This window comes from Amphibalanus amphitrite, unplaced genomic scaffold, assembly GCF_019059575.1.
Source record: "Amphibalanus amphitrite isolate SeventyFive unplaced genomic scaffold, NRLGWU_Aamphi_draft 000036F_arrow, whole genome shotgun sequence".
Taxonomy (NCBI): domain Eukaryota; kingdom Metazoa; phylum Arthropoda; class Thecostraca; order Balanomorpha; family Balanidae; genus Amphibalanus; species Amphibalanus amphitrite.
The window spans coordinates 261,729-287,494 of NW_024881532.1; the positions used below are offsets into that span (position 1 = coordinate 261,729).

The following is a 25,766-nucleotide window of genomic DNA, read 5'->3' on the forward strand; positions in this document are numbered from 1 at the left end:
CATGCCACACCTGAACCAACCACGGAGTGAATGACAGAGGAATCAGCAATGCAAGTACACAATGCGAAAGGCCATCAGACATTCGCCTGCTGTGCATTATGCAAGACGATTCAGCTAGCCAATACAATGGAAAAGGCAACAGACAATAACTACTCGTATTCATAATAGTAGATGACGAGACGTGGGAAAGCTCACATAAGGCATTCCAGGTTTAAAATCTAGAGGGCACGATGATCGATGATTATGATTATTGCATCATGCATGTTATGACATGATTGTATGATTGCGGTGTCATACCATATGATAATACAAATATATCACGATATCGTGATTCGTAGCATTATGACAACAACAGAAAGCAATCTGGAAACTAACTCAAGTGGAGACCACAGAGAGTGACACACTGATGAGTTTGTCTGTCGGACCACCGTCTATAAGGGGGCGGGGTACCGGGCAGACCACGTTCCTCCACGCTCCGCTGCACATCCGAGCAGTGCCGACAGTTAGCCGCCCGTCCCGGCGGCGCATGCGCAGAGCACACCTGACCCAGTAGCGGTGCCGGCTCATGACTGGGCACCCAGCTGATCGGACCGGGCGCTAAGCAGGCCGGCCTATCGACATGGACAAACCATAGCGGGTGAAGGACGCGCTACTCGGCAGCTAAAGGATCCGGCGGCACTTAAATGGCACCCAAGGACTTCTTCATGGCGGGAGGTCGAATTGAGGAGCATTAGAAATGGATTAAAGAGGTGCTTATTGCAATATTGCAACTACATATCCTCTGCAGGATCCTTGACACGTTCGCCAAAATTACACAACTGGCGCTTGTTTTCGGTGTGGATGGGCGTTAAACAAAAACCAGAAACCGGTTCGCGGCGGTGAGCTACTCCAGTGGTGAGACTCTGCAGACATCAGTCGACCGCACAACCGGGCGTCTTTCTCGGCGAACACAGCTCCCACGAAACGAACGCAGTTCAGTCTCGAGCTCAACTCACGTGAGATGTGAATACTGTTGATGTCGAGTTGGAGCGCTCGGAATGCCTTCGGCTGGAGGGCCATCACCTCCTGGGTCAGGACGTCCCTCAGCGCCTCCTCCGTGTCCACGACAGACCTATAGAAACAAACGTAAATGTTACAGTTTGGAAAACATCTATGCATGAGCAAAAACATTATTATACACATTTACAATATGATAAAGGTCCAACTCATAACATGTTAGGGGGAGATTCGGGGAGCGCCGCAGGCAACTGTAGAAGCGGTAGATATCGGCCGGGCGAGATTTATGCCACTGATGATAAGTGTTCTGTATACTCAGTGTAAAGCATCTATGGTGCAAGCCCGTAAGCCATCTGCGGGGGGAGGGGGCCGGACGCGAGTTACCTAAGTGTGGAACTACAAGTCGATTCTAGGGCTCTGATTGGTGACTTTGGTCGGGGGATGACGCTTATAGCATGACGTCACTCGCGTACTTGGCCGGACCAACGGCGCGGCGCAGGCGCGCCGAGCCAACCCAGAGACTCTCAAACTCAATTGTACAGATCCTGCGCATTGAATGGCGAAACTTCGGCGAGTTCGCTTGAGTTTGGAAGCCCCTGCCAGAGAACTGGAGACGGCCGGATTATTTGCTGGACAGTGGGGAGCGCAGATGGCGATAAACGGTGCCAAAAAGATGATAGGGAAAAAGGAGTTGAGACTTGAGCAGTGAATTATAAGCCTGTTGCATAGCTGAGTGGTAAATTGTAAAATACTTAAGGTTTGAAGAGATGCAGTGTAGTTTAGCCGACTCAGGGGCATTCTGCCGAGTTATGTAAGGCGGAAGGGTCGCAACTCGGAAGTCGTTTGTTTACATGATTGCCTGATTGAAATGTAAAGCGTACCTAATGTTTAGTTGATAATACAGCGAGGTTGGGCATCTGCTCAATCCATTTCTTCTCTGCAATAGTGCATTCGCCACTGTAGGGGAAAGTGGGGTAAGACGGACACCTTAACTTTGGAGCCATTTTTCGGCCGGTTAGAAACATCATAGAAACGGGAAACTGAGTGAAAACCTCTTTTAGACATTTTACTTCCATTTGCCAGAAGATGAGACTTAGACCTGATTCAACAAATAAACTGCAGCTATTTTTGCAAAACCTTGCAAAAACCCGTCTTACCCCACCCCATGGGGTAAGACGGTCACATGGGTAGGGCAAGACGGCCAGCTTCTTTCACCGACCAGTACAGCTCGCAACAAATGCCCGAAATTAGCTGCATTGATACAGTCGCTCGTTGGTCTCAAGTGCCTCGGAAATGGCAGTATACAAGATTTGTGCAGAAGGCGTATGCTCGTATATAGGCCCTAGATCAGAAGTCATGTAGAACCGTTTTTCACATTCATCATTCGAGAATAAACTGTGCCGAAGGAATATTGCTAACATGTCTGTGAGTATCGGAATCGAAGATATTCTTATAAGAAATGCTTCTTTTTTTCCTACAGCAACAAAAATATTTTCACCATTACAGACCCATTGGATTCATAGTTGCCCGTCTTACCCCTAACTCAATGTAAGAAGTTCAGCACAATTTTTCTCTGTGGACAATTTGATGCAGACAAAGCAAATCCGCGGTAAATGAACACTGGTGGCATATGAGTGTACCACAAGTGATTGCGAGTTTTTAGCTGTATAGTGCTGCACACAAAAACTTGCACAATACATTATGGATGTTTTCAATGAAATTAGTGTTTTAAAGAAATCAAAATAAAAGATTATCGACTGAACACAAAATCACCAAACTTCAATGGTGGTGTGTAGTGGGAAAGACAATTCTGGTCCTAATTTTTCTCGCTCGTAGCGCTATTGGTTTGGTCTGCAGAAGGGGTGCCCGTCTTACCTACCCTGACCGTCTTACCCCACTTTCCCCTAATTCATTGTAAGAGGCACTGGGCTGCGCCGCCTGTTAATTATTCCGAAACCACCAGTGAATTGTCACAGTCACTCACAACAATACGAATCGTTCAGTCGTGCGCTGGGGGTCCGCCAAGTTTGAGTGTGCTGCAGAATGCAGACTGGACCGCCGAGAATATAACACTTCCGTCTCCCTGGGCGAGCGGCGCATTGGAGCCGAAGGAAACTGCTTCAGTTTTTTTTTTGTGGGGAAGATACCCATGTTTGAAAATTATGTTCTGGAATGATGCGATAAGGAAAAGGACGGTTTCTTGAATTGAGGGCTGTGGAGAAGAAGCAGATTTTCTCATTTGCTACCCGATACAACGCGAAAAGACGCAAATGTTGCACATTGGGCATAAGTCTAATAAAAGATAAGGGACTTCGTGAATCATGCCTAACTGACCGCGACCCAGTTATTTGCCACTGCAGGTAGGTACTAGGTAGGTAGATACTCATTTGTAAACAGAGCGTTCCACCAACCCTCGCCAGAAATTCAATCAGCAGTTGCTTATCTTAAAACGTTTGAGTGCACCTAACAATCTTTAAAAATGACGTCCTCCCTTTCAATGGTTCGTTCGAAGACACAAAGCCAGAATCAGCCAAGCAATATCGGAATCCATTGCGCAGTGTGTCGACTGTCGGATGTGCCCATCCACGTAGCATAGCACACACTGCTAAATGCAGGTACCTACGCTCACCTACACATTAGGTATTCGAAGGACTTGATAGCTCATACACATGGAAGAAACGCATGAAATGTGATTAATAGCTGCAGCAGAAGTTGGCGTCCGATGCCTCTTCGCCAAGTTAAGACCCAGGGCACTAAAGTTAAGACCATGCCAATCTCGGCCAGTCTGCCGCCGCGCCGGCACTGGCCGTGGTGTGACGTCATCTGGCCGGCTCGGCGCTGGGTAGTTCCACACTTAGGTAACTCGCGGGCCGGACAGGGGTGTTCTCGGCTGGGTCAGGGGTCGTAAATTCCAGGAGCCATGTCCCTAATCCGTGGCGATCAGCTGCACCATGTGCGGATGAGCCGCCGCTGAGCCACCGGTGCCGCCGCGATGGGGCAATGGTGGCCGCGCTGCCACCGCAGATTCGGACAGATGATCCAGCTCAATCTCAGCCGCTCGCGACGCCTGCCTGCCGTTGGCGCGGTAATTTTTATCTCACGAAGTGTTGCAGGGCGGGGAATTCACGGATAAGACGGCGAAGGACATGCTCTGTAAACTGAGTCCCAATTTAAAGCAAAGGTGCAGGCGAGGCCATAGAGCACAGTTCGCCAGTTCGCAACAGCGAGAAGGCATCATGATCTAATCCGGTAAACGTCCTTCGGTCTTAGACCAGCGGCAAGGTAGGACTGGCACGCGACTCCCATAAAGGTGTTCAGCTAAACGGACACCAGCAAGCCGGGAAGGGAAAGATTAGCCCAGACATTCTGACCATTCCTGTGTTAATACGAATCGAGAAGGCGAGATGCGAAACTATTAAGCATTTCCTAATGATAGGTATATGCAATTTTTATGAAAGCGAATGAGAAAGGGTGAGAGATAAAGGGGGACAGAGGGAGCAGGGGAGAAAAGGATGAGCGAGCGAGAGAGAGAGAGAGCGAGAGAGAGAGAGAGAAATAAAGAGAGAGAAAGAGAGAGCGAGAGAGCGAGAGAGCGAGAGAGCGAGAGAGCGAGAGAGAGAGAGAGAGAGAGAGAGAGAGAGAGAGAGAGAGAGAGAGAGAGAGAGAGAGAGAGAGAGAGAGAGAGAGAGAGAGAGAGAGAGAGAGAGAGAGAGAGAGAGAGAGAGAGAGAGAGAGAGAGAGAGAGAGAGAGAGAGAGAGAGAGAGCATACTTACAATGGCATTATAACCTTGGATAAACTGAATGGTGACCACAACGCAACACAAAACAAAACCACCAGACAGGAGGCGGAGACTGCATCGCAAGTCAGGACAATAGCACCGGAGGGCGGGGAACTGCAGATGCGCACAGAAAAGTAGCACCAATTTACCAATTTCTTTTCTCCAATCGATATTAGCAGGTGCCGATGATTATTTCGGAGTCGTCACATGCCCGAACAATGATAATCGACCGGTGGGTGATGGACGGTTAGAATAATGCCACCCAGAGTTACCAGTCAAATACACACTATCAAGAAGGAAACTCATCGATCATGATAGGACAGTCTTTGCCAGTAAATGTAGGTACCAAGGATGGAACCACCGACGGAAATGGAAATGTATCGAGCATCGAGTTCGTGACCGAATGTAGGTATTGCTTGATGGAGTTCGGGTGAGCGCATCACGTAACAGTTATGTAGGTAAATGGCATAATGGGATGACATAAGTAGATATTAAACGACAGATGAAATAGTCGGTTTTCCAGCATCATCTCCACAGTGTGCCATTTAGGTCACAGATTTACCGCAAAACAGAGCTGGCGTGAAATAGTCTCGAGGCTTAGAACGCATCGCCAGTATGCTCCATTTCCCAAGGGATGCACGCGTGTCCAAAATTAACATCCCGCTAAGGCTATAGTGGTGAGGGGCTTTAATGCATAGCAGCGTCAACATCTGTTGCAGTTTCAGGAATGCAGACAGCGTAGCCATACTGCTCTGCTGCAATTAAACTACAAAGTCAGTGATACTTCTAACGGTAAAACAGTGCACCAAATGTGCATTTGGCACATGTTCGGGTAGCGCTGTAGAGATCATTTGGAGTGAATCACCGTAACATAGATCGACGTTTCGGTGCAGGGCTGGTAGAACTACTTGGGAAACGGCAGTCGTAACAACGGCGATAATTCACGGAACAAGTACTCAAAGTGATGACGAACATTTTAAACGTGGCAGGGGTACGCAAGTACCGTCACTTACTAGCGTGCGTCACCTCTTTCCTTTTCCGGGCGTGTCTACATATTCCAATAAGCAGCAGTAACCGGCAGCCGATTGACAACCGACCCAGCACAGCCCACTCTCTCGCGGCACGGCAAACTATTCTGAGACGGCGCTTTGTGACCCTGACCTTGGGTCACGCGAGCGGGCGGCGCTCCCACGCGGTGACCGCTGGGAGACTGACCAAACCGCAGCGGTCAGCGTGCTGTGACATTGACCGGAATGGGCCGCGTACAACCGCGCCACTGACCGCGCCGGTATGGGCCGCTGACCCAGTGCACTTGACCGAGAGAAACCGCTCGTGGGCGCGGCACTGATGTCGCAACTCTCGCTCATGTTTGGACCTTGCCAGACGATGAAATATGGCTCGCTGTTAGAGCGTCGATATGCATATTTCTGTTGTCGGTTTGATGCTTAGGAAGGCCAATTTTAATGATCTACCTACCCTTAGCCAGCTGATGACGATGACTTCAATGCATGCCATAAATGCGGCGCTGCGTCAGTTAACCACTTTAGTGTTGTCAAATTCAGCAACTCCGTCACTTATCAAACAAGACTTCAAAAATCTTATGTATCCCGCTAATGTGCATGCAGCAACGTTGCGAAATGCAAATAATTGCATGCGTAATATTGACGCTTAGGTTTGCTTCCTGCAGTTGTTCGCTAATGGCTGTAATAACAGGTGGGTGACGCTCCACCGTAATGGGTTTTCGTCACGGTCTGACTGCACTGTGCCACTATCTTCATTATCACGAAAGTAATTTTCCACCTGAGTCACACGAAGTTGGGCGAGGCTCGACGATAGCAATCCAGTTTCAAAGTCGAATCACTACTCGACAGAGGTTGCATATGTGCAAAGATAGCAAATACTTAGAAGATATCTATCAATTATCAGCTATCTTCATTACCGCTTATTCTCCGCTTATTCCCGTTTCTTGAAGGAACGGGAATAAGCGGTTCAACATGGTTTGGGGATATGTAGGTAACGAAAAATGCCACGAAATGTCATCCAGTAGAAAAGACACAATGATTGACAGAATTATTATTGCATCGTGAAGGCTTTCGCATTTCCGAAGCAAACCACTATTAAACACAAGCAATATAATGTGATCTGGTCGAGTGTTGCAATGCTCGAGCTAAAGAGAAAGAATGTACAAGTTACGCTTAATGGAAATAGTTCAATTAATCAGTATGGCTATTGCCAAGGTCAAGAAGACCATCATACTTTGCATCACAGGCGGTTTCTTGAAGGAACGGGAATAAGCGGTTCAACGTGGTTTAGGGATATAAAAGCCCGCGTTTAAGCAGTCATAAAAGGTAAATCAATTTCGAGAAGCCATGTTAATCGGAACAGTTGACATATTTTCACAGCGATTACCGTACCGTTTAGCATGTCGTGGATCAGTTTCTCATGGAAATGAGGTCACTAGATGCAGGCGACATGGCTCAGCTGTGCAATGTGCACTACCGTACTTACCTGGGTATTTTCCTTCTGTCGAGATGAATACGAAAGAAGACCGTCAGCGGTCGACCGTCGAACGAGTGCACGTCCACATGGCGAAACGCCTCGGAGACGGAGCTGGCTCCGTACAGCGTCTCCAGCTGCAAACATCAGCACAGCAACGTCAGTAGCTGCGCAATCAACATTAGCATCTACATCAGAAGTATTAGCAACTGCATCAACAACATAAGCAGCATCAGCCGCTGTATCAGTAGGTACCATGTGAACATTAGCAATTGCATTAGCAACCGCATGCCAGCACCACGCGCTGCAAATCAGACGGCGTGCATCTATCGAGTATCAGCTATGTCGTCATCGGGGTAGGCATATCCAATTTCACACGTCTACCCGCACACAAGGAGCCTCACGACATATTACCCCGCTCACGACTCCCAGCTGGGCGTCTGGCACCATGCCACGGAGAATCTCGCGCTAGAGGCGATGCACCCATAGCCACCGACAACCACACATACACACGGTCCATGAAGCAACATCCTCCCGGGGCTGCCGCACGGCGCCTCCCGTGGCTACCGCTCGGATCGGTGTGAGTGCAGGCCTACAGAGACGGCTGCTCGAGAGTCTGATACGAGCAAGACCAACTGACGGCTGCTCGTCAGCCCAACGCAGACCATTGCAAGGGCGACCGCGCCGGTCCAGCGATAATCGTCCTGACTTTTAAATATGTCACTGCTAAAATGTGGCTCAGGCAGAAGTGCGGATGTAGGATGTTCAAAATGTAGGGATGAGTCCCTTGTGGACACTGCTTGTCGGAAAAGACAAGGACAGTCCTTTCAAAGGACTAAAGAGTGCAACACAAGGGCTGATCGTCGAGCCAATAACGGGGTTTCGTGACTTCCCGACGGCCGGAGCTAATCGATAAGCAGGCCAGGGTCACAGGATGGTCGAGTTTTCCCGATTTCAGTCGGCTCGGCGAGATTATGATGGGAGCGCCGCGCTGATATCTGACAGATATTGTCTCGCAGGGTTGAGCAGTTCCGATGCTACACTTCTGCCAGCAAGATGCTGCATCGAAACACGGAATTTCCGACCAAGAAACATGACCAAAACGTGAGCGATGTTATTTCATTTAAACTAATTGTTAATTTTTTTGCTTGCCGTATCCATTTATGTATCATTTAATGCATCATTCTTATGCAAATTAGCCTCTTGTAAGGGTCATATTATATGCTCGACGTAAAAACACTACCTAAAATAACTAACCCCATTTCGTCAAGGCAATTCGGCTCCATTCGGCCAGCATATTGCTATTATCGTTGAGAAACTATTTCATTTCACACAGACTTTGAGAGTCCCCGAAATCAGGCAGCATCTACGCTCCGTAGAAAGGATAACAATGAAAGCACCACCGATGATGCAGCAGCTGGTCCACCTGCAGCCGTCCACCGACCCCTGCCGACGGGCCGTAAACACGTCTGGCCGGCCGCCGCTCCCTGGCTGGGGCCGGTTCCGGGTCAGGGCACCGCTCATCGGGCCGGGTCGGGTATTGACGCCGCCGCGCCGGTCAGACGGGCCGGGCCGGCCAGACGCTGCACTGGACGGACCGGCCCGAGCAGACACGACGGTCAGCGTATACCTAGAGCTCGGACAGACACCAAGCTCGTTGGACATGGCAAGAAGGCAGGACGAGACAGAGAGACGGCGCACCGAACCAGTACCGAAACACTGACCGAGATAAAGTCCGGTCGTGTTTTACCGGCTCAGCCTTGTGCCGAAATGACAAAAACGGGGGCCTTCTCCGAAGTACCTTGTTAGTGGGACACAACGAAATTAAACGAGGAAGAAGAACGTAGAACTACCGGAAGAGCCGGTTGTGAGCTTCAAAACCACGCCGACCAAGTGAGCCCCAGACTCCAAACCGGCCCAGACACCTCTTCGTGTGTTCACACATCAACTCCATATACATGTAACTCCACACACAGGACCGATCCCCGTTTGACCCTGAGCGGACCGGCACGCCCTGCAGTCTGCGGTCGGCCCGCCGGCGCTCGGTGGCCCATTGGTGCCGGCCACTGCGCTTTATGCGTCTGCCGCGGCACACGCTACCTCTGCGGTGTGACCGCACGGCGCCCTGCTGCGGTCTGTCACGCCCCAGCTCTGGGGCGTGACGCGTATCTCAGACTCACCCGTACACGAGTCTCCCACGGAGTATCCTGTGAGACAGAGCCGAATATCCCCCGAAATGGAGCGCTATTGTAATTAGGTACCAAAGGACGCTGTGGTTGACAATTAACCATAACTTTCTAGGAAGAGTCTTGCACTAACACAGTGCATTCCATCTATGTGACGGATTCTTTATTTGATGGTCATTATAACCTTATACTTTTTAAACATGTCTAACAAAGCTCATTAAAACCACTATTCACCCGTCTCTTAAGCATTAGACGTTCCAACGTCCCCAAACTTCCAGCTGGACGCCGAAGACAGCCATGTAACCCAGCACGGCTATTTGAACTTCATCCCCGTGCGTCTCCAACACTGCTAAGACTGGGCACGTGCGGCCTCAGTCAGAGCTAAGACGGTCTCTCCCCTAGCTCGGTGGAGGGCGGCTCTACGGGGAACAGCGGCGGCAGGGTGCATGGAGCCGGCTCAAGGACCGACACCTGTGCTGACACCGTGGCTGACGGTGTATTAGTAAGCCGGCACGGATCGTCACGAGAACCATCGGCTGTCGGGGTGGAAATGAGGGATGGTGGACTCGGTCCGTCCAACAAGATGGTCCGCCCGACTCACAGTCCTATCTGAAGGATTTGGATCTATAGAATATGAGCTGACATCAGCGCCTCATAAGCCGAAGATTACTGATGTTGACGCGTGTATGCTTACTTATGTGAAATGTATGCGTCGAGTCAGTACAGAGAAACGCAAGCGTGGCTCGAAATGATGGACATTAATTTTGCTAAAAGCTTTGTGTAATCGTCCGTCTCGACATGTTTTGCATTGTTACTTGACATAATATATCGCTTATGATTACTTATCACATGAAAGAATGATCGCTATGAATACCATGTGATGCTGTTGATGATCCAAACTTCTCAAGGACAGGCGGTATTAAAGTGTTTCTGAGCCTCAGCCATCAAGATATCAGGTCTGAGCGTCTGCATCTCTCTTTAACACTTCCCTGACAAGGTCGCGTACAGCGTGGGATTACGGTCAATAGTTTCATGGCTACGGTCTCAAAACGATTACTTATCATTATCCGGGATCGACTTAGATCTAGCTAACGATTCCGCACTTATGTTGTTTTATGGTTCTTCCGAAGCTTTAACCATTGCAAATGAAGGTAAGAAAATATTTTAAAATAGCATGAACAGAAGCGATCGTCATCTCTGGCATTTCAGTAGCACCCTATTAAAATGATAAATTTGGATCTCAGACCGACTGCCGCTGTGCGGCATGGCTCTTCAGTTGCTTCCAATGCCCCATTCGACGCATAACACGGACACAATGATCCGACCCGGCGCATTAGCTTGTCTCCAATCCCATCGGACCAGCATAGCTCTGCGAGATCCGTCGGTTTGTCCCGGAGATTTGTCTGCGCTCGATCGTTAACGTCGGTCAAGGTTAGGCTGACAAAGCCGGTCAGAGTACATACCGCCGGCCGGTTGCCCACAAGGACCGCGCAGAGGGAAGTAAACGGTTCGTGGACACAGCCAAAGGAGTGGCTACCGGCGATCAGCTGGGGAATTCTATATTCCGCGTATTTAGACGGCTATTTGGTTAATTTCGTTCCATTTGCATTCTCCTCCGCGGAGGTTGATTCACGAATATACTGAGCTGGCTCTCTTAGTAAATTCGCCATCCCTCCACCTGACCCGACCGTCTCTCCGTCCCATCGTCCATCCACCCGCAATTGGCTGTCTCTCCACTCTCCAGCCTGACAACACCGTCCTCCGTATCGTCTAGCTGCGTCCCTCCAACCCAACCCGTTCGTCCCTCCTTTCAACCGACCATCCCCCCCCCCCGTAACGTCTAGTTGCGTCCCTCCAACCCAACCCGTTCGTCCCTCCTTTCAACCGACCATCCCCCCCCCCGTAACGTCTAGTTGCGTCCCTCCAACCCAACCCGTTCGTCCCTCCTTTCAACCGACCATCCCCCGTACCGTCTAGCTGCGTCCCTCCAACCCAACCCGTTCGTCCCTCCGTCCAACCGACCATCCCTCCGTACCTTCCAGCAGCGTCGTGCCGCTGTGGTACGTCTGCGGTCAGTCCGCGGTGATGACAGCGCCGTTTAAACTAGCTCTCTGCTGGCCAGGGCCACTCACGACCTCAAGAAAACCCGCCCTTGAGCGGAGCGATGATCCGCGACCAATGAGTCATCTCGGTGCGAGGGAGTCGGCTCCCAGATGTTCGAACGCTGTCGCTATTTGGGAGGCGCTCGACAAATGCACCAAACACGGGGTCGTTAGGGTTTAACTCATGCATAACGCTTTGATATTCTTGCTGTCCTTGTGAGGGAGGAGAGGGACATGCCTCAGATAAATCGAGAGAGAGAGAGAGAGAGAGAGAGAGAGAGAGAGAGAGAGAGAGAGAGAGAGAGAGAGAGAGAGAGAGAGAGAGAGAGAGAGAGAGAGAGAGAGAGAGAGAGAGAGAGAGAGAGAGAGAGAAAGAGAGAGAAAGAGAGAGAGAGAGAAAGAGAGAGGGAGAGGAAACAGAGATGATTTTTATTCATAACGGGTAAATGAACCCAGGCATTGCAAGTGTACCTACTCCCACTGAAAACCTTTGCCCCCAGACAGAGAAAACAAATGAGCAACTGATCTTACTATAGCCTGCACATAAATTGTGCAAATAACCGTACGTTCTAGGCAGTCCCGCTTGTTAAAAAAAAAAACAACGATAAACGTGATTCAGAGTTTAATTCATCTGCCTGCATTTTCTATCGCTTTCTAAGTGTCTAGCTGTCACTTTAATCGTATCAGTAGTGCAATGCCAGGGTCATATGAACACAGACATGACCATGAGGCCTGTTTATCCCCAGAAATCTGGACTCGACGGGACACATCTCATCTTATCTGAGCGAAATGTAGACGGAATTGGGTCGGAAGGTGTGACTCACAACAGAATCGTCTGATCGGTGATGGAGCTCGTGTAACGGACGGTTTATGATCGGGAGGCAGGCCAAAGGGATCAGAAAGACTGGCCGTCACCGGCGCGGCGGTCCGGCCCGTTCGACCCTCCGCAGGCAGAAGTGCCCGCTCCTCCAAACTCTGCACAATCGGCAAACATTCCCACGACGCTATCCGCTAAAACTCTGCATCCGTTAGGTACTGGGAAAATTCAGCCGATAGCGCGAATCTTTTCACTTTCGCTGGCCATGTGAGATGTCTGCTTTGTCTGCATGATGGTTTGGCCGAAAGATATTTTTACAAGATCACTATCAATATCAACTATGCCTTTGCTTACCTACATAAGAATATAAGATGTTAATCTTTGTAATCAACCCAGTGTATCCGCATGCATTCATGGCGACAACATTGCTATCCGAGTGTCAGAATAAATCATGTCGATTGCATCAACATATAGGTAAGCGAATCTGATTAAACCCGCAAATAAGACAACACAGCAAACATAATTATAGATGAATAGGTAAATACAAAGACCCTCAAATAAAAGGACGTGCACTTACATCCAGAACCAAAGGAATAGCACACCCAATCCAGCAAGTAAACAAGTGACCGCACATATACAACGTCCAACCAGCGTGACCTGTCTCCCCAATTACCTGTTGCTTCTGCCCGCAGTTGTACAGGGTGTTCCATAATGAATGTTCATTCTAAATAGGCTAAAAATCTAAGTAATTGTATTCATAACACATAGAGCGATATACCATTGTATTGGCGAAAGAATGGCTTTTCCTGTCGTGATGGCTTCAGACACTTGCATGATTTCAGTTTTTGGCACTGGCGCCGTTTCTGCGGAGGCAGATTTCGGCCCTCCTGCAGACATGCCGAACCGCCTGCCTGACGTCCTCTGGCTTTCAGCCCACGAGCAAATGCATCCAGGGTGTTTTGCAGTTCCAGAAGTGTAGTGGGAGGGTTGCGCCGTAATTCCGTAATGGTACGTTATGCTTTTCAGTTTTCCTTAAAACGGTACCCATACCTACGGCGGACCGCAGTTATGTTTCTCAGCCTACCATATTCTGCGACTGCCCAAACTGCCTCCACGCATCTGTGCATCGCATCTGTGCTGCTGACATCGCGGCAGATGGCGGCCATGAGACTGAATGCTTTGGGATAATTTTTGCACAGATAAAAAAGCCAATCTTTTTGCAACAATGCTCATATAAAATTATCGATCGTCGTTTTATTTATGATCCTCCAATGGTACATTTAAAATGAACACCCATTATGAAACACCCTGTATTTACAGTCAGCCGTTTGTCATTCGTGATCAGTTGGTGGTTTCATAGTGATTGATCACAACAGCACCAGCCGATTCAGAGGTAAGACAGTCCAGTCATGACCCATTTAACTACTTACATGCTACGAGCGAGCTTGCCTGTCATTGATTTATTAGCAACTTCGTAACGGTCTGCTGCCACCGTTAAAATAAAAAGTGAATATTTCACTTCGATTACACAATTAAAGATAAGCGAGAACTTCTGAAGAACTTCCACGTATATACGTTCGCACTTCAGACTCAGCCATAACCATCTCAATCTCTATCAGCTTTTTTTGTTGCAGCCTGTTGATATGTAATTGCGCGCTTTGCCGACCACATCTCCAAAAATCAAAGCCGTGATTATATCTCGGTACGTTACCGCTCTACCAACTAACTACGTCTCTCCCTGATGAGGCCACCGCGCGGCGTCACTCTACCTACCACTCCTACTAACGGTACACTTCTGACCACCAGATCGACCGGTGCTGCGGGCCCAAGCGCGGCAGACGGTCTGCGCTACTCCGGGCCCGGCCAACGGCAGACGGACGCGCTATAGACCTCCGTCACGGATGAGCGGAATCAACAGCGGTAGCAGCGACCACGAAGGCGAAGACGAAGGTAGTTTCAGTTCTACTGTAGCACATATTTGCTAGACGGCGAGTTGTTTAGGACGCCGAGACGGCACCACGGGAGACCAGCGGAAATGAGAGCCACAGAGAAGGTCGTTGATGCGATAGCAACAGCGGCAGTATGGAGCTCTTTGTGAGCTCGGTGGGCTGTGGCATTGGCCCGCTGTATATACCCTCGTCTCCTCTCAGTCTCCTCTGTGTTCTCAGGGCCAGGCGGGGATGGAGGCGGACCGGTAATCATGTTGGAGAGTGGAGACATAGACCGTGGGGACGGCGCGGGGACGGGTAAACCGGACCTTATACTGGACAGAATGGGCTGGAGCGTGCTGAGACGGAGACGGAACGTTATGAGACGATCCGTACGGTACGGTGCGGATCCGTACTAAGAAGGACAATACGGGCCTGAACTGGACAATACCGAACTGAACTGGAGGGGAGGGATGCCAACTGGCCGGCCAGGGACGCCCGGACACGACTGGGGGAGTGGGATGACTATAGAGAAGGTGGAATGGAGAGGAGGGCGGGGCAGGCGGGCAGATTACCGCAATGCGGTCACAGCGCTCGCTCGGTAAGACGGACGGCCAGACCGAAGGCCCGTCCGAGGACAGAGCAGAACAATGGCGTCTCGCTGCAGGGGGCTCCGCATTCGCCACTTTTTGTCGGTAAACGGCTGGCGCGGCAGACTGGCTGGCTGCCGCCGCGGCATGCATTCGGAACTCCGTCAGAGGCCCGCGACAAACAGACAGGCTTTGTATCCATCTCTCTCATATGTAGTAGCGGAACCGGGATCGGATGGCTAGAGTGAGCTCCGATACAAATCACAGCCCTTCGCGGCACAGTGATGCACCTAACAAATCTCGTCAAGGTTTCTTGTGGAAAATAAAATAACAAGCAACGATGCATGGCAGCAGTCTACTCCCCGACTCATCTATGTAAATCGACCGTAGCTCGTCTCGTTTGGTCCCGTCAAGCCCAACTCGCCGGCGTTGTTTGCCCTGGAAGCTGATGGCCACTTCCGTCCCTCCCTCCCACGACGGTCCTCTTCCTCAATAAACTCGCCGTTAGGGCCCCGAGCACTCACCATTCTCTGGTAGCGAGCGGCCTTGTGTCTGAAGTCGTCCGACCGCGCGTCTTCCAGCTCCGGGTGGTAAACGTCTCCGTGCAGAACGCGGAACTGTCCCGCGTACTGCATCTCGTCTGCGGACAGGTAAAACTTCCCGGTCACCGGCTTTGCACTTGCAATGAGAGATAACATCAACATTCAACAGCCTTAATTCAGATTTCGGGAAATGCGTAAAAGCTCTAATGCTTGACTATAGCGGCGTTTTAGGCTCCGCAAGGTAATTCAATGACCACTTGTGCTAGACGGAAATGGGAGGCCCGTTAAATGGCTTTATGGAGCTCCAAAAAGAGATGCGACGAGCTCTCAGCATACAACTCCGATAAATGACGGCTACGGCTCTCAGGAAACAAGATGCCATTGTATTACTTTGTTTGGTGCACTGAGACAAAGATGTTTAGGGAATTTGAGACACAAATTGGGAGTGATCGGGAATGGCCTTCTAGCAAGAACATTAGGCAACCATGCCACCAGTTGTTACCCGCCCATTGTTTCGTTTTTGTTACTCCTGTCGGCCTGCTAATCGATACTCACATTGTAAAGCTTGTTTATCCTCCTTGGTCGCGACTGAAAACAAACACATTTCAATCAGTTTTACTCAAACGAAACTACAAACACCTTATAATAAAGTCGAACGAACCAGCGAAATTCATCGATACCGTAATACATTCATGTCTAACTATATTTTTAGTGAAACAAAATATTGAAACCAATTCATGTTTACAAATTAGGTACAACATAGCAATTATATGCAAATCTGCAATGAATAGAGCTTAATACAACGTTGTACCAAACAATTCAAATAACGCCTAACTACGACGTCGCAGAAAAACAGCTGCTTACCTCCGAGGTAGGCGGCGACGGACACGATGCCTATGACGGCCACGATGACGGCGACTATGGACATGCTGAGACAGAGGCCTCCGTAGGAGCGGTGCGTGTACTTCCGGCCCGACTGGAAGTAGAGCTGCAAAACACAGAGAGTTAAGTCAGCACAAAGAGCTTTGGCAGCCCACGGGGCTGTGTCAGCCCACCCCAGCAGAGTTGTGTCAGCCTATCAGATTTTGTCAGCCAGTTACACAGTTGTGTGCACCAGCACTCAGCAGAGCTGTCAGTCTGTCCTACAGAACTGTCATTTAGCTACGCTGCACTACCGCCGTTCGGCCCGCGGTCGAGACGTCAAGGCTCGACGAGACAATCACACGGAACATGTGGTTACTCTAGCACGTGATAGTTGGCACTTAGCAGGCCACTGCACTGCTTGACACAGGAAATAATAAAAATGCGGCAACTTAATTACTGATGCCCTTGAGTAAGTGCGAATACAACGGCGGAAAGGTTATATCGATGGTAATCAACAGAAGCCCACGGGTGACCTTCGGCGGTCGCGGATCAAGGAATGCAACTTCCGCGAAAGGGTGTGTGCCAGCTTTCTACCCTGCTCCGTCCCACCCTGGTCACTGTGATGAGGAAACGTCAGCGTTCCACCCCCGAATGACTCGCAACCAGGAACTAACGATGCATCCCACTGACTGAATAAACGTTTCGGGGGAGAGATGTTGTTAAAACCCTGAGCTCTGATGATAAAGGTGTTTTCAATCGGAAACAGCATTAACGACATTCGAGGCGAACTGGAATGGTCCTTTTAGGTGACCTGACATCACCTGGGTCACTTACGAGATGATCCTCGAATTTCGTTATAACACCTACTACCAGTAGCGTGACCTCCATGACCTGGCGATCTTGGTGACCGGGTCGTTACCCGGTGACCCTTGCAACATTCATGATCCAGCTGACCTTAGTGACCTCCGCGATCTGTGACTTCTCCGACTATGTGATCTGTGATCCATGTGACCCCTGTGACTTCAGTAATCTTTGTGACCTCTGTAGTCCTCACCTCGGGCGACTCGCTGGAGAAGGAGACCTCCCTGGATCGACGCCGGTGGCTGCTGCGAGCCCGCGCCGGCCTCGGGTGCACATGTCGCCGGATATACTCGTCCGGCGTGACATAGGTCAGGCTGCCGCCACTCGCCTGCAACGCAAATCAGCAGAAAACAGTCAATGACCCAGCCAGAACGGAGCATAACTAAGCGGTGTAACATGTATCGCGCATCGTTCAATTTTGCAAACATGAGAATGTGTATGCTTTGCACATTTACTAAAGATAATAATGGTAAGATATGAAGTGCAAACAATATTGAGACAAAAAATCGGTACCTACGCCATTTCAGTTTGCGGTCCAATTATCAGATTAATCGTCAACCAACAATCCCCGAACAATGGTTGGATCATGACACAGCATAGCTTATAAGTACCACAACGTCCTGTTATGACAGCACAATCTGTTTCGGTTTTTCCTCCGTAACCACACAGCTGAAGTGAACGTGACGCATTCCGGGGTCATCCCGCGTCACTCCCGCTGCCTTTGTGCCCCGCTGAACAATGTTGCTGGCTGATGTCTGTACTGGGCGACTTACCGGCGCGGTGTGTCGGGAGTGGACGGTCCGGCCAGGGTCACCGTTTGTCCAGAGGAGAGCCACTACCGCCCCGGACTGGCTTGACCTTCCTTCCCGGGCTCCGGAGGGTGTGCTGGTCCCGGTAAGGGGACAGGGAAGGGCTAACCTGGGGTGTGGCGCGGGGAAGGGACAGGGATGTGGTGGGTCCGCAGGAGGACGGGAAGGGTCAAGTCCGGCTAGTGCGGTGGTTCCACTTCCAGGAACAGGGTAGGTAAGGGGCTGGCCAGGGCTGTGGTGGACTTGGGGAGGGGACAGGGAAGGGGACGGGGTGTGGTGATCCCGGTGTAGGGGGGATGGCCCGGGTTGTGGTCCTCGAGGACAGGGTAAAGGAAAACCTGCTGGAAGTTCCGGGAAAGGAACGGGGGGAGGGGGTGGCTCGCACCGGTCGGGCCACTGTGGTTGTTGAAGCCACAGCAAGTGTCCCTTGTACCGCCGCATCCGCCGGGTGGGGCAGCATGCGACCGGAACCGCGAGGATTGACCACATAAGAGGGCGGCAGAGGATAGTTTTTGTTCGAGGGCAGGTCATAATGTATATGCTTATTAATTTCCAACACTTAAAATCGAAATGGCATTGCTGTTTTTTTATCAAAAATAATTTCTGCATACGGATGGTAACACTTTGTAATTGACGTTAATATACCGCTAACATAAGCCGACAAAGCATTCCTAGGAAAAAAGGCTCCATCCATTGACTTATCAAAGCCATATTCCACTGCCGGTAAGTCTCGGTAGCACTAACTACCTGTCGGATTAAACAGGTACTGCCGCTTAGCTAGACAGTTCGAATATCTGATTTTGTGATTGGTATTGTATCGAATAGACAGCATGTTCGTTAGCAAGGCCGCCGATTATAATTTGTTGCCAAGGACAACTGAAGTCTGTCTTCGAAGTTCAAGGATTAGACAGAGAGAGTTCATTGGCTGAAAATAAGGGGTTCGTGAAAAATAATTATTTCTTACTGACATGCTTGTCTGAATTGCAAGCGCATTGATTTATGGTCGCATTCTACTCTCCGAAATTCCGGGAAGATGATCTGCTTAGTAAACGGCGTAAACACTGATTGGGCGGCTTTCAAACCCAATGAAATCACCACTGCAATTCAAGCAAAGGGCCTGAAAAGTGCGCTACGTTCTTACACGTAACTATACCAGTCTGATTTGCGAGTAGAAAACGGAATGCCCCGTTCCAGTATAGAAAGCTTATTGTTTAGGCATGTCAATGTTTCAGAGAAGGAATCGACTGTGGAAAAGGAAAGGAAAATCGCCACAGTATGGTCGCTATCGTGATTCGTGTTGTGTCCGTCGTTGTGTCGTGTGGCCTCGCGTAGTGTCGGGTCAATGTGTCACGTGGTCTCAGGTCAAAGCGGGTCGTCACACACCACAACAGCCTTCCATCTAGCGTCAACAATTTCCCGCCGTCATCCACCGTCTAACCATTCACAACAGCTTACAAGGCACCAATCAACAATGGTCCGTAAAGCACTGCCGAGGCTCAATCAAATCCAGCGTCTTTAATTGATTCCACGGAGTCACGCGGTCAAGGGCAGCCGTCTTCTCCCTCGCACGTCCCGCATTCCTCGCCACAGGCTCAGACTTTGCCGCCGCGGCGCAGACGAGGGGCGAACAGATCGGTGACGCCCCTCGCCCGGTATCCGCCCGCTGCATCTTTGTCTCTTCATGGTCAAACTCCTCGCTGCAGCGGCCACGGAGCAGCGAGTCGTCACTGCAATTGCGACAATGCAGCGGCGGCGACAGTGAGTGCACGATCGGCGATACCACAACAGCGACACAGCGGCAATAGTCGCCGACGACCGAGCTGCGATTTACTGATTTTCTCACGGCGAGCGCGACTGGCCGGAATTCGGGCAGCAGCTGGACGGCGGCCAGTGACCGCAGCAGGACCTGGCAGCTGACCGGAGCGGGGCCAAGCGAGACCGGGAAGGTCACGAAAGTAGGAGGAGGGGGGGGGGGGCGGCGCGGCGGATTTTTGCCGGTCGCCGCTCGCCGGGGGAGAAAGTACGGCCGGGTGCAGAGGCCAGCCTGGCCTTGGCGATTGTTGAGTCGCCACCGCCGCCTCTGAGTGTGCTGCGGTTAGTGAGGGGACGGTAAGCCCCGGAGCCCGCTATCCTGCACGGCCCAGTCTGCAGTGGTAGACGGCTGGGGAATGACATGAAAGCACAAATTGAACCGATGTCGAATTAAGGCGGTGACTTATCAGATGCACGGTGAAGGGTCACGCGGAAAGTGCGGCACTTCAATGGGGTGATGCGGTTGTCGAAAGGAAGACCGAGCCCAGAAACGGCCACGAAATTGAGACAAACATGCATTTCTTGGAGTGAACGTGCAAGCCAATCGTGCATATCACGAATATCTGTGGAGGAAAACATTGTAGCATAAACAAGAATCGTGCTCAAAATTATGCATTGGGTCAGCAATTAAAGAAAAAAGCGTTTTCTGGTATTCGAATGCCAAAGTAGGGCCAAAAACAATCCTCACGTCACAACATATTTAGTCCCGTTTCATATTTCATCAATGAGAACCACACGAGCGCCTTTCACGAGAGACAAATGGCACGATCTTTTTAGAAGTAAGGACATACCATTCAACTCTTTTGCTGTCGTGAAGTGTGCTGATCGGGTGCAATGGCCATGAGCTAAAGCATGTCATGACATAGGTATCGCCCGAATCCTAATTCCTTTAACCGGGCAGGCCTTCCGCTAATACGGCAAAAAGTGAATACATAAGGTGCCATAGAGGCGAAAGGAAAACGTGCGATAAATTGATTCGTGCAAATTTGCTGCCTATGCCATTATGCATACTTTTTCCTCACGGATAGCCTTGCCTTGCCCAAAAAAAGAAATAAGAAAAGGACACGCAATGACGGTTTGGAAGAGAATATACGACTGAAGAAAAGTACAGCTACTCTCAGTCATGGCATAACGGTCGAATACCACACTAAATCCTTGAGGATTTGCTTTTTAGAACTATCCTTCTTATTTCCCATGAAAAAGAATGTAGTTCGAAATTCATCCGACGGTAGATAACAATCAAGTTTTTAGATATTATCACACACAGCTAATTGTGTCGCATGTGGCATTGGTGTTTGACGGGGTGGAAAATTGCTCTATATGGGCGTGGTCTGTAGTCGCCACGCGAGGCCCTCGCCCGGCCGGTCGGCCAGGCGTGACCTCACAGTAGCTGGGCTATGGCCGTGGCTCCCCGTGCCCGAGTACACGGCCCGCGAGTCAGTCGGCCGAGTGTGACCAAGTGGCGGCCAGCCTCGACCCACAGCACGCTGCTCTGGTTTACTCTGTTTATCATGTGTCAGCGGACAACAAATAGGTCGCTACGGGATGCTTTGGAAGAGTTACAGCTGTAAGCTGTTATGCTGACCAGTAAGCCTTCAGGTTGAATTCAATTGTTGCAAACTGAAGCCCAAAAATATCGCATATGCGGGATTCCATTTCATTTAGAAAAGCATACGGTTGCTTTTTTAATTGCAGACAGTGCTTCCGTGCTCAGAAGCACAAATGCCCAATCCATTTCAAATGTTTCTCTTAGTTATGCAAAAGGCATTCCTTTCAACGTCCGCCATTAAAATCTGCACCACTCGGCCATCACTGCCACTCGGCTCCCATTTACGACCCAGCCAGGCATACCGCGATCGTGACATGCAGCACATTGACATATCCTGCCGGCTGGCGTTTTTACCGCTCCGAGGCGACCCGGCAGGCGACGCGCTGTTTTTCCCCGAGCCATCGTATGCACCCGGCCATCAGCCGTGCCCTTGGCCTGCGCGGTGGGCCGCACCGCGAGTTCCTAGGCCTACTGAGTGAGTGTCCAGACTCAGAGTACTGGCTATAGCCCGTCAGTTCCACCATGGTACTGGCTATAGGCTATGCGGCTAAGCCGCGAGCGTTTCGAGTGAGTTCATAGAATGTCAGTCACGTCACGGATGCTTTCCAGACATGGAGTGACCTCCCTCGAGTGTCGACCGGGCCGTGAGTGTCCCTTCCCGAGTGCTCGCCGGGCCGTGAGTGCCCCAAATGCCGTCTGACCATCAACTGACCCGGCGGTTGCGGAACGACGTCGCAGAGTCACCGGACTCGACCCGTCTGCAATGACTGAGGGGGATGGGACGAGGGAGAGGGAGAGGAGGCACGCGTCGGGAAATATGAGAGATGTAACTTGATAACCATCATTTAGGGGCCGTGAGAGAGACTGCGTGTGAGACCTTGGAAAGTGCCGTGAGAAACGGGCAACTGTGTGAGAACTGGGAACAAAATAGCATTTTAGTGATCCAAATACTTTTGTGAGAAATATTTTATATAATGTTCCTCAGGGTGGTGTTGTATACCAGGCGGTTGACTGGACCCTTCAGGAAGCTCTGAATCGCTAGTGCGCTCGGAAGCGCCGATCATGATACGCACGGTGCACAAACACCGGCTAGTCACTTTTCCGAGACGCAGAGACGCGCGGCTCCGGAAGGATGGTCGCTGACACAGTGACACAGTGACACTGACACGGTGACACAGTGATACAATGACACGGTGCCGCATGATGCGTGGCAGCTAGGGCGGAGATACGGAAGGAACATTGCAATATTTGAATTTATTTTTGGCAAAGAATAATGTGCCCCTTTGCCGTGATCACAATTCGCAAATTGCCGTTAGAAGTAGGTAGATGTTCTTAAATTTAATGTATACGTTAAACAAAGTCATTTACAGGCTACACAACTAAGTTTGATCGTGTAATGAGCAGCTACATGCATGAAACGTTCTCGGCTTTTTGATACCTAATGGCCCAGGTAGGGCCATTTTTTAATTCACTTTACGTGCCAATGAGGAAAATGAAACTGCGTGCCTTCTGTACCCGAGCCAAACTCAAGCAAACATGCTATAGGTAGGTGTTCGGCGATTCTCAAATTGGGAAGTTGATTAAAAAAACTGCACGTCATGTCTTCACCAAGTAGGTAAAAGGTAAACATGGACTAAAGGTAGCAGGGCGACATCATTAAATCAGTCAGTGAGGTTTAAATCCAAAATTGCCTTTGACGACAGAGGCGCTAATGGTCATCACCAGTCACACCACAGATTCGACCACTCAGTCTCCCTACCCCACAATCAAACCATCCGTGGGTCCCGTTTACCTTGCGCCTCATGGCCGAGTTGCCTCTCCAGCAGTTGTCAGGGCGCTCACATGGCCACACCAGGCCAATCACAGTCTCACTAACACGTCAGAGCTCGGGCGGGGGCGGGGCGGCGCGGCCGGCGGCGGGCGGTCGAGGGCGGCAACTGTCTGCCCTCGGCCGTCGGACCCGCCGTCGGGCCGTCAGCCGCCACGCGCCGTCGAGCCGGGAGCGGCCGACGCGCGCTCAGGAGGAACGCAGAGCGGTGGCGGACGCCGCGGCGCCTCTCCGCCGTGGGAGTGGCCGAGCATGAACTGGGCCATCCCCGTTCTCATCCTGACCGACGGCCCTGGAGGCACGGCCGAGCGCGTGATGCGTGTCGTCGCAGTGAGCCGCGGGATACAGACGGATAGGTAAATGTGACGACCGGGACGATGGACTAGGAGATAGCTGCCTGTTGTCGCACGCCGTAATGGGTGGGTGGATTGGGTGTGATACCAGCCGTGAATGTAAGAAATGCATGTGAACATACTGAGGTGTGTGGCATCGAGAGGTGTGTGGGAGATCGCCGAAGCCGGCAAAGTGTGACATGCAACACTCATGCCGTCAGTTTCAAAACATTCTCAGGAAGCCAGTTAACTACCCACGGAGGCACGGATGTGCCTGTCATGTTCCCCCAGGAAGCGGGCAGTGGAGTTAGTAAACGGAGGTGGTCGGAACTGACTACGTCCGGTCACGACACCGGCTGCCCCGCCCCCTCCTGCCCCGTGAGTCGTGACCTCACGCAGGGTCACGCAGGGGGCGCCAGGGTCACGTATCTACGACAGGGTCACGTCAGGGCCAGAGATGTCACGGGCCCGTCAGAACTGCCGTCCGCTGGAACGGACTGTCAGCTGCCATAATGATACATGTCTATTGTCTATTGTCTAGAGAGTATCGAGTCGCGTGCCTTCATAAACATAAGTAAGCCAAGAGAAATGGTGAATTAGAATCAAAATAGTAATGTTGGAGGTGGGGTACTGTTTTCATTACCTTGATCTGGTATCTGTGCCCAAACTCGTTCACATCAAATGGCGGTTCAATTCGTTTTCTGGACAAACATCATACGTGCGTATCATTATTTCCATCCTTTCAGTGAACAGGGAAAGGGATTGAAACAAAAGTTGTGCGTTTCTATCATCCAAAATGATTGATGTGGAATAACGTTTGGAATTATATGCTCGTGGAATGAGATAAAAAGCTAAGTCCAGGCTGCACGCACGATATGACCTTCATTGTCGATCACTGTGCATCTCAATGAAATTAATAAAGCACTTATAGTTAAGTTACCGGTGTCGTATACTTTAGACAGAGAGTTTTCGTCACGAAGCAGAAATTCAGATGGCGTGCAAGCTCGGTGTCCTTTCGAGATACCTCCGATCACAATTTGCATGTCTGGTTTTGTTATCGCAAACAGCTGTGTCGCAACGCTCGGGCGCACGCTTTGAGATAAGAGCTTGCGATGAAGTTACGCATTGTGTGTACGAATGTGAAACACAAAAGGTTTGAACAGTTGAACACTTATCAGCGTACGCTACCACTGGAATGCTATGCAGAACGCAGTAAATAATAGTGGCTTTTGGGTAAACTACAGGCAAGTGAATGCTTCCTCGGATCACGGATGGCCAGCCGCTTTGACCGAAGGGCGGGGGGTATCCTGCACAAAGAGTCGGCATCAGTAATTTCCCTTGAACTTCTTATAGCAAGCTGATTATATTCCATCACCACCACTAATGGATGATATATGCATCGCGGGCCCGATACCTATCTCATAAACCTCCCATTTTTAAAGCGTATGGTGACACCAGCACTTAAGTCTTCCGCATACCTGTCATCTTATACGCAACCATACCTACCACCCATACTAGACTACGCACTCATTTTCGTGTTAGGGCAGCGGGGCGTTAAACACCATCACTGCGCCCGGCCTTCCACCTGAAAGGTGCCGCCTCGATCCCTCCCGGTGGGCCGACAAAGCCCCCTGACGAGCTGGTGGCCCGGCTTCCTCCGGCCACGCCCAACGGACGGCCTCTGTCCCCGACCCCGCCCCGCCCCGCCCGGCCCCGCCTGGCCCGGTAGGCCACGGTCCCAGTGAACAGCGGCCCGCGCGGTGGTGTACCGTCACTGCCCTCCCCTCTGCCCCCACCCCACCCGCCCAGTTACGGAGACAAATCTAACCATGGGACGTCCCATTCTGCATCGGCTGGCCATTGTTGATCATTGCTTCCCAAGTTAGGTTGGAGATTCTTGAAGATGATAGAAGAGAGGTTAGAACCCCGCATGGTGCTGATATAGATAAAAATTGTTTTTGGTACCTATTCCTATTTGTGTCGGTTTACCAGCCCAGAAAAAAAAAATAGGGGATAAGGGGCGAAAGAGCCTCTCCAAGTGATCTCCCGGACTGACCGTTGGCCTTGCCCCAGCAACGGTCCGTAACAAACCATGGCGGTACTGCGACATCATGAGGCTCCTGATCGCTGACTAGTGTCATCACAACAGGTTTCCCGCGCGGGCAGCCGCGGCCGGGCGGCCACAGGCTGCAGGGGCAGGTGCAGCCCATTCGCAGAACTTACCGTTCCTTTGCTGTCGCTGTCGGACGCCGTCGGCGATCCATGGGTAGAATC

The 25,766-nt window shown here is 50.8% G+C and overlaps 1 protein-coding gene across 1 annotated transcript in view; it reads right to left on the reverse strand.

Annotated features, from left to right (window-relative positions):
- LOC122372436 overlaps positions 1-23,426 on the reverse strand; it is a 40,622-nt gene extending 17,196 nt beyond the window's left edge. Inside the window, exons 1-7 of the mRNA XM_043349598.1 lie at positions 23,322-23,426; positions 17,356-17,490; positions 16,302-16,425; positions 15,993-16,025; positions 15,420-15,535; positions 7,285-7,409; positions 996-1,111 (exon numbers count right to left, since the gene is read on the reverse strand). Coding sequence (XP_043205533.1) covers positions 996-1,111; positions 7,285-7,409; positions 15,420-15,535; positions 15,993-16,025; positions 16,302-16,425; positions 17,356-17,490; positions 23,322-23,426 — 754 coding nt within the window. The remainder of the gene's footprint in view (positions 1-995; positions 1,112-7,284; positions 7,410-15,419; positions 15,536-15,992; positions 16,026-16,301; positions 16,426-17,355; positions 17,491-23,321) is intronic.
- Between the last annotated feature and the right edge of the window lie 2,340 nt (positions 23,427-25,766).